The sequence below is a fragment of the Chlorocebus sabaeus genome, chromosome 7, assembly GCF_047675955.1.
Source record: "Chlorocebus sabaeus isolate Y175 chromosome 7, mChlSab1.0.hap1, whole genome shotgun sequence".
Lineage (NCBI taxonomy): Eukaryota > Metazoa > Chordata > Mammalia > Primates > Cercopithecidae > Chlorocebus > Chlorocebus sabaeus.
This window is the reverse complement of record NC_132910.1, coordinates 63,699,346-63,713,489: the sequence shown is the minus strand read 5'-3', so window position 1 is coordinate 63,713,489 and position 14,144 is coordinate 63,699,346. Positions and strand designations below refer to the sequence as shown.

Genomic DNA, 14,144 nt, shown 5'->3' with positions numbered 1-14,144 from the left:
GCTTACTTTTAACACTTGTCAGATGCTTTAAAAATATCATGTCCAGTGTTTGCTTAAACTTTTAAAGAGAAAGACATGAAAACAAAAGCGACCTTTGCAAAGGAAAAGAAGTTCTATGAAATGGAATGATATTTTACTGGGAGAACAAACGGCTAAAATAGTTTCCAAAATGTGTCCTATAAGATGAAAAATATGTATTATTATTTTATAAAAGGATTTTTACCCACATTAATTTGGGAAGAGCTGAGTTGAACAAGTTTAAGTAATTCAGTTTAACAATAGTTTATCTCAGAACCTTTTACATGCTAATTTACATTCTAAGACTAGTATTCTATGCATACTCAAGAAAGGCTGGACTAAAGAATACATTTTTAAAGGAAAAGATTAATACATTTTCTTCTTTCCCTAGAAAACAAAAATGACAGTGTCAACTTGCAGTGTTCTTCTAGACTAACCAATTTTCAAGATGTAGAAAGTAGACCCAGGGAGGTTAAGTAATTTGCAGAAACGTACACAATTAATTTAGTGAAGTTGCAAATTAGCATACAAACTAAAGTTCTAACTATACCAATGCATAAGAAATGCTTCTTAGCCTTTTGACTAAGATCAAATGTTGAAATATACACCACATTTTGCTGATTATAAAATGCACTCCCTTCATATTTTTAACACTTCCATATTTGAGAAGCATCTTAAAACTTGAGTTTTATGAGATGAAATGTAGAAAATTAACATAAAGAATAACTGATAAAAGAGATGATGGCTAAAGTCAGAAACTATAGAATAAATATGTATAAAATCTGACATCGGAATCTATGAAAACTATAAAGAATGGGCCTACTCCAAAGCTGGGTGAAGTGGTACACACCGATGGTCCCAGCTACTCAGCTGAAGCAGGAGGACTGCTCAAGCCCAGGAGTTTTAGTCCAGTCTGGGCAACATACCGAGATCTTGTCTCTTAAAAAGAAAACAACAGCAACAACAAGAAAACAATGGGTCTACTCTGGATTGTGAAGTATTTTACCTACTTAATCAAGAGGTTAGAAATATTAGAAGTACAACTTTCTGAAGTTCCTCGGGTTTCTGTACAATGCTTTAAAACCTATGTGTGTGTATAGTGTATCTTAGTATTTGGAATTATTTTCTAATATAAATTAGTAAAACAAGGAAATAATAAAGAACTAAAAAGTAAAAATAAAAACTAGAAAATAAAAATTCTAAAACAAAAATAAAAATTGTAAACATAATTGTTAGAACTAATGAGATGATCAATGAGAAAAATACAAGTTTTGTACTATTATGGAAATACTTACTTCATCACTTTCTACTAGATTCTCAAACTGAAAGGACAAAAAAGTAAGTGTTAGGAGGAATATTTGTCTTAGGTATACATCTTGCAAGAAATTATGTTACTTTTTTCACTTAAAAATAATATATCTTTATATTTGTAAGATATTTAATTCAAATGCCTCTTTAATACATCATTTCATTTGATATATTCAACAGTCCTACAAAATGGCCAAGGCAAGCATATACTATTTTAATTTATGACTTTCTATGAATGAAAATCAAACAGGAGAATTATAGCCATTTTCTACATAAATCAGAACTAAAAGTTTCATCTGAATTGAATATTTCATACAAGTATTTTCAGTCCATGCTACCAGAATATTCCACTTTACTTGACTTCAGAACAAATGTCATAAGAAGGAAAATTATTTAAGGAATGGGGACTAAAAGATACCCAAATAAGAAGTTCCCAACATGTTTGTATTTATTCATCTATTCATTCATATAGTTATTTACTGAAAATCTACTAGATAGTAGTTACTATCCCCAAATACAATGTCTTTCTAGAGATAGGAATGTAAACAGTTTGATCATAATGTGATTAATACTATTATGTCAGTGACCTAATGAAAGTCATTACTATTATATCACTAAGATGTCTGCATTTTAAATATAAATAACTTGATAAGTAACCACCTGAAAGAAAAGGTGTTTTGTTGTTAATACTGTTTGGTTTAAAGATTGAGAGGAAACAATGAATTCAAAAGGTTTAGAAAATAAGGAATCTCTCTAAAAAGAGAATAAAACTGTTAAAGTTATTACCCTTATTTTTATATTGGTTTGTGATTTTTAAATATCTAATTCCTGCCTTACACGTTTCCTTATTAATACAGAAGGTCATGAAGTACAGTGTTCAAGCTTTGGAGCCAGGCAGTTTGGACTAGAATTTAGGTTTTGCCACTTACAGGTTGTGTAATGTGGCCCAATTTCTCCACCTGTCTAAGCCTCTGATTTTTCATCCATGAAACAGGGTGACCACCACCTGTTTACAACAGAGTTGTGATGACATTCTTAATTTGTATGGTGTTGTGGCTAGTTTATACAGTAGGTAAGGAATAAATGGTAGTTTCTATTATTATATTTTACATTCAAAGAAAAAGTGACTCGGTGATTCTGCTGTGGAGTTACTGAAACTCAACTTCCTGCTTTGTTTCTGGACTTTCCCTGCTGGGGCCAACCATCTCTCATTATACCCACTGCCCTAGTGAGCCACTATTACTGACAGAAGAGTACCTTCTCCCTGACTTATGTAGGGTGGGGGGAAAAGCTATTAGAAAAACAGAACCATAATCCTCTGCAAACTTCTTCCTATTCATTCCTTCCCCACTGCTCCAACTCTTTCAGTCTTCACTAACATGAATACTATTGAAATATAAACAGTTCATTCTAAATTTGGGTCCAGATCTTTCCCTCTTTACAACCAAAAGCCCCTTCTGCCTTTCTGCAGGCACTTTTAATCCAATCAAATTAACGAGTACTTACCTCTATTGTTAAATGCTCACCTCTTGAGCATGTTCTAAAATACTTGGATCTGGGAAGGAAAACAGAATAACTTTAAAAAACACAATTAACTCTATGACTGATTTAATATAGTAGCATAAAAGCATTTATTTCCTCAAGAGCAACTTTCAAATCTCTAACATATAGTTATATCTATAAAAAAAGAACAACAAAATTTATCTAAGAATATAAAAAGTCCAGATTTTTAAACTTCATTATAGCTTTGTTTAGTCAACTAATATTTCTTTCTATTGGTACTAATATTTACTGTAATAATTAACTTACTGTGTTTACTACATTGAGTAGAATACATTTGAACATGTATCTCATTATTTTTACTACATCAAGTACCTTGTCAAAAATACTGATGTGTTAAATAATATATAAAAATATGTTCTCAGTTTTGTTAAAAATACACAAAACATTAACTATCTAAAACATTAACTAAAAGGATATATGTCAATATGCTAAAAGTAGTTATCTTTGGTGGTGGAATCATGTATCTTTATTCAAGACTTTGTTATCTTCCCATGCCCTCACAAATACAAGAGAGAAACAATGCATATACATGTCAATCAAATAATCCATTACATTATTTTTTCCAACTAGGGCCAAATATTGACTTTAATCATTCTTTTCTGCCCCTATTAAACTTATATGTAGTCAAATAGGAATCTTCTTTATATCTTCTCCAAACATATGTCTACATTCTAAATACTACAGCATCCAAGCTGGCATCCCAGGACAGGGCCACTCACAGTCCTTTGTAAGTGGAAGTGCCCGGAGATTGAGACTTTCAGTCAATGTGGCTCCTGTTACAGCTGCCAAAACTGATGGAGAACTCCATTCCCGTACAATGGGGATCCAAATGTACTAAGTGTTCCTAAAGCATCAGGATTCATGGACAGAAAGCACACTTTTAAGAAACAGGAAGAATCCTGGGGTTAGGACAGGTCAGAATTCGTTTGCTTTTCTTTCTTTTTTGGAGACAGGGTCTTACTCTGTCGCCCAGGCTGGAGTGCAGTGGCGCAATCCTAAGTCATCACAGCTTTGCACTCCTTGGCTCAAGTGATCCTCCTGCCTCAGCCTCCCCGTAGCTAGTAAAACAGGCATGCACCACCATGCTTGGTTTCACTTATTTTTGTAGAGACGAAGTCTCAATATGTTACCCAGCCTGGTCTCAAACTCTTGGGCTCAAGTAATTCTAGGACTCCCAAAGTGCAGAATTCTTTATATTATGTGTATGTGTGTGGATGAAGGTTTAGTGAAAGAGAATGTCATATCATGACTGAAGGAAAAAAGTAGCAATGAAACTATAGGAACTATTGTTCCTGCTATAATCTTTATCTGCTGATAGATGCAAATCTGTCTCATTGCCCACTAAGATCATTGGTAAAAAGCAAAGAATTTGGTATTACAATTCCACAGATGTCATGGAGTATATCCAACATAAATGCAGTACCCTTAATCCTCTATCTAGTGCCTCCACTCTTAATCTCGTCTTTATTTCTCAAACAAATACAGAAATGAGTTGAACCTTCAGTAGTAGCACTGGGTTCTGGCATTAGGATTCCTGCTTACAGTGCTATATGCTTCTTCTCTCCCTGCAACCATCACTATCTTCCATGAATGAAGAATCTGTCTCTGATTAATCTGTTTCCTCCTCCATGTTTACTGAGTGGTACAGCTGAATAATTAGAAATAAAGCTCAGTAATACTATCAATTAAAATAAAGCTTTATCAAAATAAAGCTCAGTAATACTATCAGTATGACTTCACTGCTGTGGCAAAGCCCAAAGCTAAGTAGAATACTGTCGAAACCAAGGTAACTGTTATACTACATTTATATTAGATGGCAGAACACCATGTTCTAGTCTAATTATACATAGATAATACAAACTAACTTTAGTAGTAGGCAAAAGTGTTATCTGTTGTAAATGTCTCCCTTTTCTGTCCCCTCTATCCACAGCCAGCTATAGTGAGGACACTCATATTCTCACATGACTCTGAATTCCTGAGTATCTGACTAAGCTAGAATCAGTCAATCCCTCACACCTCATTTGACTGGTTCAGGGTTACACAGAAACTGAGCAGGGAGAGACAATATCCTTCTGAGAGCTCTGAGAGTTGCTGGGGATTATGCTTTCTGACAACATGCAATGAGAGGAATGAACTAAACTGAAAGAGTGCTCTGACAGCATCAAAATCATCCCTAAGAACCAGATGCATCCCACCCTGCTCACGGTTTTTGGTTATTAGTTGAGAAACCTAACATCCCTATTATAAACGCTACTCTTTGCCTAAGATAGTTTTTTTTTTTTTGAGACGGAGTCTCGCTCTGTCGCCCAGGCTGGAGTGCAGTGGAGCAATCTCGGCTCACTGCAAGCTCCGCCTCCCGGGTTCACGCCATTCTCCTACCTCAGCCTCCCGAGTAGCTGGGACTACAGGCGCCCGCCACTGCACCCGGCTAATTTTTTTCTATTTTTTAGTAGAGACGGGGTTTCACCATGGTCTCGATCTCCTGACCTTGTGATCCGCCCGCCTCGGCCTCCCAAAGTGCTGGGATTACAGGCGTGAGCCACCGCGCCCGGCCGCCTAAGATAGTTTTAACTGGGCTTCCGTCCCCACAAAATCCTGATTAATAAACATGAATATAAGTGATATGACAAGGGAGCAAATTAAGAACAGCAATAAATAAAACAAGAGAAAAGCAAAATATATTTGGGAAAAAATTCAAACTTTCCTTTTAAAATGCATCAGATTGAGACTTTGCTCACAAAATGCGTATCTTGACTCCTACCACGATAAAAGCTAAGATTATACTGATAAAGTAAGTATTTAATTTGGCAAACTCTGGGGTAACATTTTTATCAGGGGAGCTTTATCCTGTAACTTATCTGAAAATACCAAGAAACATAATATGTGTATATTTCATGAATTAAGAGTTACTTATTCAAGTATGCTTGAATTATGTTTATGTGTTCAAACATTATTGATGACTGAACAGGACCCTCAGACATATGATGCATTAAATTCAGTCACTGACATTTTGCCAACTTCCAGTCATATAAAACCATAACTTTTCACATATTTTTCTATATTCTATGTAATATATATTTTAAAAATAATTAGAAAATCAACTTTCTAATGGTCTGAAAGGACCATTTCAGATTTCAGAGAGCTATTAAGAAATGAAAAATGAAAACTCAAATATTTCCTATTATTGGATGCTTAAAAGCCTAGCAAATTTGGAATATGCCTTTTACAATGTTTCCCATAATAAACTATCCTGATATTTTCTGTTCTTTCCTTCAGTTTTGCTCTCGATGAGGCTCTTGGCAATCAATCCTTCACTACTTGCTCCTAGGTAAGGATGATAATATAAGTGAAGGGTAAGCGGAAGAACTGGGGAAATGAATGGAAGTACTCAACTATTAAACCTTAAGTCAAGTTTTATATTTTTATTTCATAAATATTTATCAAGTGCTTCTCAAGTGCCTGGCACTGTTCTAGATGCTGGCAATACAACTGTCAATAAACGGATAAAGGCCCTGCCACCTTGGAGCTAACAATTTGGGAATTAATGACAATAAACACATAGATAAATGCATCAGATGATAGTAATTGCCATGAAAGAAAAGTACCTCATGCTGTTTTCCATAAAGTTTGTACTAATTCACATTCCCACCAACAGTGGCTAAGTGTTCGCTTTTCCCCACATCCTCGCCAACATCTATTGCTTTCTAACTTTTCAATAATGGCCATTCTGACTGGCACAAGATGGTATCTCACTATGCAATATATACAGGTAAAAAAATCTGCAGTTGTACCCCATAAATCTATAAAAATTATATGTATCTTTTTTGAGACAGAGTCTCACTCTTACCCAGGCTGGAGTACAGTGGCTGGACCTCGGTTCACTGTAATCTCCACCTCCCGGGTTCAAGCTATTCTCCTGCCTAAGCCTCCCAAATAGCCGGGATTATAGGCATAAGATGGTATCTCACTATGCAATATATATAGGTAAGAAATCTGCAGTTGTACCCCCTAAATCTATAAAAATTATATATATATATATATATATTTCTTTTTCGAGACAGAGTCTCACTCTTACCCAGACTGGAGTGCAGTGGCTGGATCTTGGCTCACTGCAACCTCCACCTCCGGGGTTCAAGTGATTCTCCTGCCTCAGCCTCCCAAGTAGCTGGGATTATAGGCGCCCACCACCACACCCGGCTAATTTTTGTAATTTTAGTACAGACGGAGTTTCACTTTGGCCAGGCTGATCTCAAACTCCTGACCTCAGGTGATCCACCCCCCTCGGCCTCCCAAAGTGTTGGGATTACAGGCGTGACCCAGTGCACCAAGCCTATACTTTTTTTTTTTTTAAATTTTAAGAAAAGTACCTTAGAGTAAGTGAGGATAGTGATTGGAGGAGGGAGATTATTTTTTATTTTTTGAGATGGAGTTTCGCTCTTGTTGCCCAGGCTGGAATGCAATGGCATGATCTTGACTCACCACAACCTCTGCCCGCCGGGTTCAAGCGATTCTCCTGCATCAGCCTCTCAAGTAGCTAGGATTATAGGCATACGCCACCACGCCCAGCTAATTTTTTGTATTTTTAGTAGAGACAGGGTTTCTCCATGTTGGTCAGGCTGGTCTCGAACTCCCGACCTCAGGTGATCTGCCCGCCTCAGCCTCCCAAAGTGCTGGGATTACAGGCGTGAGCCACTGCGCCCGACCAGGAGGTTATTTTATGTAGGGTGGTCAAGGCAGACCTCTCGGTTAAAGCAAAAGCAGAACAAAGGTCCCAAGGAAATGAGGAAGCCAGCTAGATGGATATTTGGAGGAAAATAATTCTAAACAAAGGAAAAGCAAAAGCAAACGCTCCGAGGCAAAACTCTACTTGGCACAATCTAAGAAAGTGAGAGGGTCAGAATGGCTGGAATGAAGAAGGAAGGGAGACAAGGTCTGAGAGATAGCCAGGGTCAGATCACAGGCCTTTATAGACCATGGGAGGAGTTTTAGATTTTAATATTAATTAGGTAAGAACTCACAGAAGAGATTTTTGTTTTTAGCATTCACTCTGTTTTTTAAAACTTTTATCATGAACCTTTTCAAATATGCACAAAAGCAGAGAAGAGATTCATAAGCCCCCCTGTACCCATTACCCCACTTAAAAAGATACTACTTCCTGATCATGTTTCATTTATACTATACTCCTTTTTGTTTTTTTTTTTTGTTGGTATTTTACAGCAAATCTCGGACATGTTATATTACTCTTACCTCAACTGGCATCTCTAATTAAGTATTAAGAACTGGTGTTTTTTTTTTTTTTTTTAGAAAAGCTAACATACCAACAAAATTTAAAGTAAATTTTTACTATTATCTAACGTCCAGTCCAGTCTATATTTCTATTTCCCCGATTATCTTTTTACACATGATTTGTTCAGATTAGAATCAAACAAAAGCCACACAGTATGTTTGCTTATTAGGCCTCTTGCACCTCTTTTAGTCCATATCAGCCCCTTCTCAGCACCAGTGTCTGTTTTCATGCCATTGATTTGTTAGATAAATTGTGTCACTTGTCCTACAAAATTTCTCACTTTCTGGATTTACCTGATATTTTTCCTCTTTAACTTTTTCTTCTATCCCCTGTATTTCCTGCAAATTAGTAATTTGATTTAAAAGCCTGATTATACTGAGCTTAATTTTTTTAGGCAAGAATGCTTCACTTATGGTACTTGCTATTGAATCAAACGATAAGGAACTTTATTTTTGCCTGCCTCACTTTTACTGATGATCTGTAAGTCAGGATATTTATGTCAGCCTAATCTATCCATCATAATGTTTCACATCAAGCTTTTACCAAATGGTTTTTAGCATCCACTGATAATCAGTACTCAGTTCCATTATGTCACTAGAGAGTACAAAAATAACGATTTTTTAATTCTATCATTTCTTAAGAATGTATTAGCTATAAGAACTTCACTGGCCGGGCGCGGTGGCTCACGCCTGTAATCCCAGCACTTTGGGAGGCCGAGGCGGGCGGATCACAAGGTCAGGAGATCGAGACCACAGTGAAACTCCGTCTCTACTAAAAATACAAAAAATTAGCCGGGCGCAGTGGCGGGCGCCTGTAGTCCCAGCTACTCAGGAGGCTGAGGCAGGAGAATGGCGTGAACCCGGGAGGCGGAGCTTGCAGTGAGCCGAGATCGCGCCACTGCACTCCAGCCTGGGCGACAGCGCGAGATTCCGTCTCAAAAAAAAAAAAAAAAAAAGAACTTCACTGGAAGATCCTTAAAAGACAAGTTGACATATGTTTTCAGAGACCAATTAGAAAGCTATTATAATAGTACAGCGAAGAAATGATGGTGGCTTGAATCACAGTAACAATAGTGGGAGTAATGAGAAGTAATTCTGAAGACAGGGCTGACAGAATTTGCTAATGTATCAGATAAAAGGATGTGTGTAAAAAGGAAAAATCAAGACTATCTCCTAACTCTGAGGCCTGAACAATTAGGATGGATTTGTTATTTACCAAGATGAGGAAGCCTGGGAAAGAAGCAAGTGTGTGTTTTTAGATGCCTTGAGCTTGACATTCATATAAAGTTAGAGTCTGGGTGAGACTCCTCTATTCAAATTCAAAACCTACAACGTCAACATAAACATCAGTCCAAAACCCCCTTAAAAGTATTCCTATATTTAACCCTGGAGCTACTTCTCAATCTCAGATCGGTAAAAGTACTTTTCTTTTCTTCTTTTCTTCACACCCAGGAAATTTATCTTGCTTGCTTTTGCTGTCCCAATAAGGTTGTCTGTAGACAAAGATGCAATGTCAGCAATTTTCCCCCTCCCATACATACACTTCATGTTACTACCAATACATACATATGCCTACTGTTTCTAGGGATTTTACTTCTAAGCAATATGGAGAAATGGAAGTATAGTCTCTTCCTTGGGGACAGAGGAAGAGTGAGTTATCTCCCAGTAAGTTGGAAACAAAGAAAATAGAAATTAAAGCTATAAACAATACATCATGGATCAGTTACCTTCACATGTTAACTTAGGAAACAGAAGGGCTCCTGTAAGATTTAAAAGAAAGAGAAGGAAGCTAATCATCTTTTTAAAAAGATGTGCAAAATATAAGAAACAGAAGAATACAAAATAGAGAAAGAAATGTTGGTAGAGCTCAGCCAAACTCTGTAGAAAAGTCCCCTGGTTCAAGGAACTGGGCTATCTAGTCCCAGTGGATGGTAGTCTTCCAAGGTGATGGGTTATTTGAACTGTATAATTAACTTTCTTTGTTCTGAATCTACACTCACTAAGCACCTCCCACCCTGTTATTCTATGCTTATAGTAAAATAATGTCTTTACCTAAAGACACAAGTACTATATAGTTCCTTGACAGTTACATTTCTCATTTTAAATTACTAAATTTACCTTGGTTTTCTCACCTGACCCAAAAGGTTGAAGGTGAGAGCCTGGGACACGATGAAATCACCAATGTGGATGCCCAAACAAAACTATTATGTATTTTTTGTTTGTTTGTTTTGAGACAGTCTCACTCTTGCCCAGGCTGTAGTGCAGTAGTGTGATCTCAGCTCACTGCAACCTCTGCCTCTTGGGTTCAAGTGATTCTCCTGCCTCAGCCTCCCAAGTAGCTGGGACTACAGGTGTGCACCACCATGCCCAGCTGCTTTTTGTATTTTTTTTTTTTTTTTTTTTTTTTGAGACGGAGTCTTGCTCTGTCTCCCAGACTGGAGTGCACAGGCGCTATCTCCAGTCACTGCAAGCTCCGCCTCCTGGGTTCACGCCATTCTCCTGCCTTGGTCTCCCAAGTAGCTGGGACTACAGGTGCCCACCACCATGTCCAGCTAATGTTTTTGTATTTTCAGTAGAGAGGTGGTTTCACCGTGTTAGCTAGGATGGTCACGATCTCCTGACCTCGTGATCCGCCTGCCTCGGCCTCCCAAAGTGCTGGGATTACAGGTGTGAGCCACCACACCAGGCCTGATTTTTGTATTTTTAGTAGAGATGTGGCTTTGCCATATTGGCCAGGCTGGTCTCGAACTCCTGGCCTCAAGCAATCTGCCTGCCTCGGCCATCCAAAGTGTTAGAATTATAGGTGTGAGCCACCACACCCAGCCTAAAATTATGTATTAATGGGACAGCAAAAGTAGCCACAGGAAAAATCACATAACTCATCTTATTCAGGTCCCCCAAGTACTGTGTAGTAATTTCATTATTACATAGGTGCTGGTTGACAGTATTTTCAAGAATGAAGTTTTAGATGTATATAGGGCAGCATCATTAAAAAAATGAGACAAAGCCAGGCGCGGTGGCTCACGCCTGTAATCCCAGCACTTTGGGAGGCCAAGGCGGGCGGATCACGAGGTCAAGAGATCAAGACCACGGTGAAACTCTGTCTCTATTAAAAATACAAAAAATTAGCTGGGCGCAGTGACGGGCGCCTATAGTCCCAGCTACTCTGGAGGCTGAGGCAGGAGAACGGCATGAACCCGGGAGGAGCTTGCAGTGAGCCAAGATTGCGCCACTGCATTACAGCCTGGGCACAGAGCAAGACTCCATCTCGGAAAAAAAAAAAAAAAAAAAAAAGAGACAAAAGGAAACTGGATCACAGTCTAAAAGCAGAAATTTGGTGCCAACTATTAATGTACATTTCTAATAATCTTAGGCGAAAATTGAGTCTTAGAAAGACAGGAAACAAAACGAGCAAAAGCAGCAATATCTATTATAAAAGTTGACTCTCAATTACTGTTAGTTTAGAGAAAAAATAAGAACATTTTATTTTCTTTAATTTGAAAAAAAGTCAATATTTTATTGACTTGAAGTTTCCAACTACATATGATACAAAACCCAAAACATAACAAGCTATTAATATAATGGAGAGCAAAGAGAGGCTTGCATTTACTGAGGACCTATGATGGGTCAGCAACAAAGCTTATTTTTAGAATATGTATTTTGTATTCATTTCCTTCGCAGAATCCTCCTATGAAGTATTGTTATCCTACTGGATAGATCTGCACTGTCCAGTATGATAACCACTAGCCATAAGTGGCTATTGAGCAACTGAAATGTGGCTAGTCTGAATTTTAAAGGCTATTATGTGTCAAATATGCACTGGATTTTGAAGGCTTAGTACAAAAAAATATGTAAAGTATCTAAACTCCAAAAAGTAAGCTCTTTTCAACATACATCCAAAGTAAAGCATAGATAAATATCTTTTAGCTCTTCCTCAATTCTTCCATGTTCAATCCATCACAGTTCTGTAGTTGAAAACACTGCTGTGCATGTTCTGATAGTATGTGTATAGGTTGGAATCTAAAAGTGTGCTAATTTTATATGTAACACTGTTCACATTATATGCTTTTAGAACACTCTTATAAGAAAAAAATAAGTTTAATTGTATTATGCATAAAACATTTTATTAATAAACTATCATTCATAAAAAGGTTTGCACTAAAAATTAGGAGTGTATAAATCTGGTGACATTTAAAGTTAAAAGAAAATCTGATCTAATATTTTCAATCATAACTGCTTAAGAATCTAAAAATAAAGGAAAATAGCCACCCTACTTTTTTAGACCTATTGTTAGCCTATAAGTAGGTCATATTGTACAAAGCTTCCCACATTTGCTAAATAAAATTATAGTGTAAATTGGTACAGAACAATCTAAGATTCTTCTATTATGCAAACATAATTGCTTAAAAATAAGGAAGCTAAAAACCAGTATTCTTTGCTTTCACATTTGTAACTTCTGACTAAACCTGCTGAATCTCAAATTAATTTCGTTTATAATGACAACAAAACAACTCTGTAAGAAAACCCCAAGTTTATACAGACCAGAGATTTGGGGAGGTGTGAATGTTGGAGCTACCATAGGAAACAAGAGAAAATGGCAAGAGTAAATCTAAGGAGGCCTCCTTCACCCATCTTTGGGCAAAAATCAGTGTAACACTGCATTATTACTGACAGGAGACTGCTGCACACCTTTGGAAGTTGATGTACAAAAGAAAAAAAAAAGGTTATGAGTCCTTGAACTAGGCATGATACATTTAGAAACCCTCCAATATAGGTAATTAGTCTTGACAATTCTGTTTTAGAAAAGCAGTTATTCTTATCCTGTGGCATAAAACAATTGCCTTTTAAAAATAAACATTACTGAGTTTCACCTTCAAGTTGACTAAGAAAGCCTGGATATTATATTCCAGTCTGTTCGCCAATTAGTTTATCCTTGTGGCAATACAACAGGGTTTTAATTATTAGAGTCTGTAATCCAATACGACAAGTTTCCTTCTTCAAAATTTGTGGGCTCTTTTATGGCCCTTTGCTCTTCCATAAAAATTGCTGGAATCAGCTTAGGTTCCAAAAAATTCCTATTAGGAATTTAACTGCAAATGCACTAAATTTCTAGTAAATAGGCGGAGGACATCTTAAGCACAGTGAGTCTTTTTACCCATGAAAATGGTATTGCCCTGCATTTATTTAGATGGCGTCTTTAAAAACATTGTTCTAGTCTTACACATCTATTGATTACACATCTCTTATATTTTTTCATTGCTATCTTAAAAGGTAATTTTAAAATATGCAGTATTCGTTGCTGGTATATAGGAATATTGTACAATAAAGTTTTGACACAAGTATTAGATTGCATTTCACATCAACAGATTGAAAAAATATCTAACAATACCAAGAGTTAGGAAATGGAACAATGAAAATTCATTATCAGTAAAAGTTTATAATTATTTTGAAGAAGTTTTATTTTTCTAGTAAATTTGAAGAGGTACATAAGCTATGACTGAGCAATTCTATTCCCAGGTATATCTACCTAAAGAATCTTCTGCACATGTGTACAAAGAGACATTTATCTCTTTGTACAAATTGAGGTAGTTTGTAAAAGAAAAAGAAAAAAAAAAAAAAAAGAAGTTGGAAATGATCTAAAGGCCCATCAACAGAAGGGTGAAGTAATTATGGCCTACTCATGTAACACAACACTGCACAGGAATAGAAATGTACGACTTGAACCAGAAGTAAACCTTGGTTCATATAAGAAGCTGCTCCTGTAAGTGCCAAGAACGATACAAGTCCTAAACAGTGAGTGGGGATAAATGTATAGAATGAACGTATGAATAACGTATGCAATCAAATTTGAGGCTAAGCAAGGAATAAGTTGGACTAGGGTGGTGTCAGTGAGAAAAGTGGAGGGATTCAAGAAATATTTAGAAGATAAAAATCATCCGGTTTGGGAGATGGACTGGAAAATAAGAGAT

General features: G+C 36.8%; 1 protein-coding gene across 2 annotated transcripts in view; it reads right to left on the bottom strand.

Moving 5' to 3' along the window:
• Positions 1 to 14,144, bottom strand: part of AP1AR (adaptor related protein complex 1 associated regulatory protein) — a 39,977-nt gene that overhangs the window by 13,955 nt on the left and 11,878 nt on the right. For both annotated transcript variants that reach the window (XM_007999554.3, XM_007999553.3), the window contains exons 2-3: positions 2,833 to 2,881; positions 1,314 to 1,340 (exon numbers count right to left, since the gene is read on the bottom strand). In XM_007999554.3, coding sequence (XP_007997745.1) covers positions 1,314 to 1,340; positions 2,833 to 2,881 — 76 coding nt within the window. The remainder of the gene's footprint in view (positions 1 to 1,313; positions 1,341 to 2,832; positions 2,882 to 14,144) is intronic.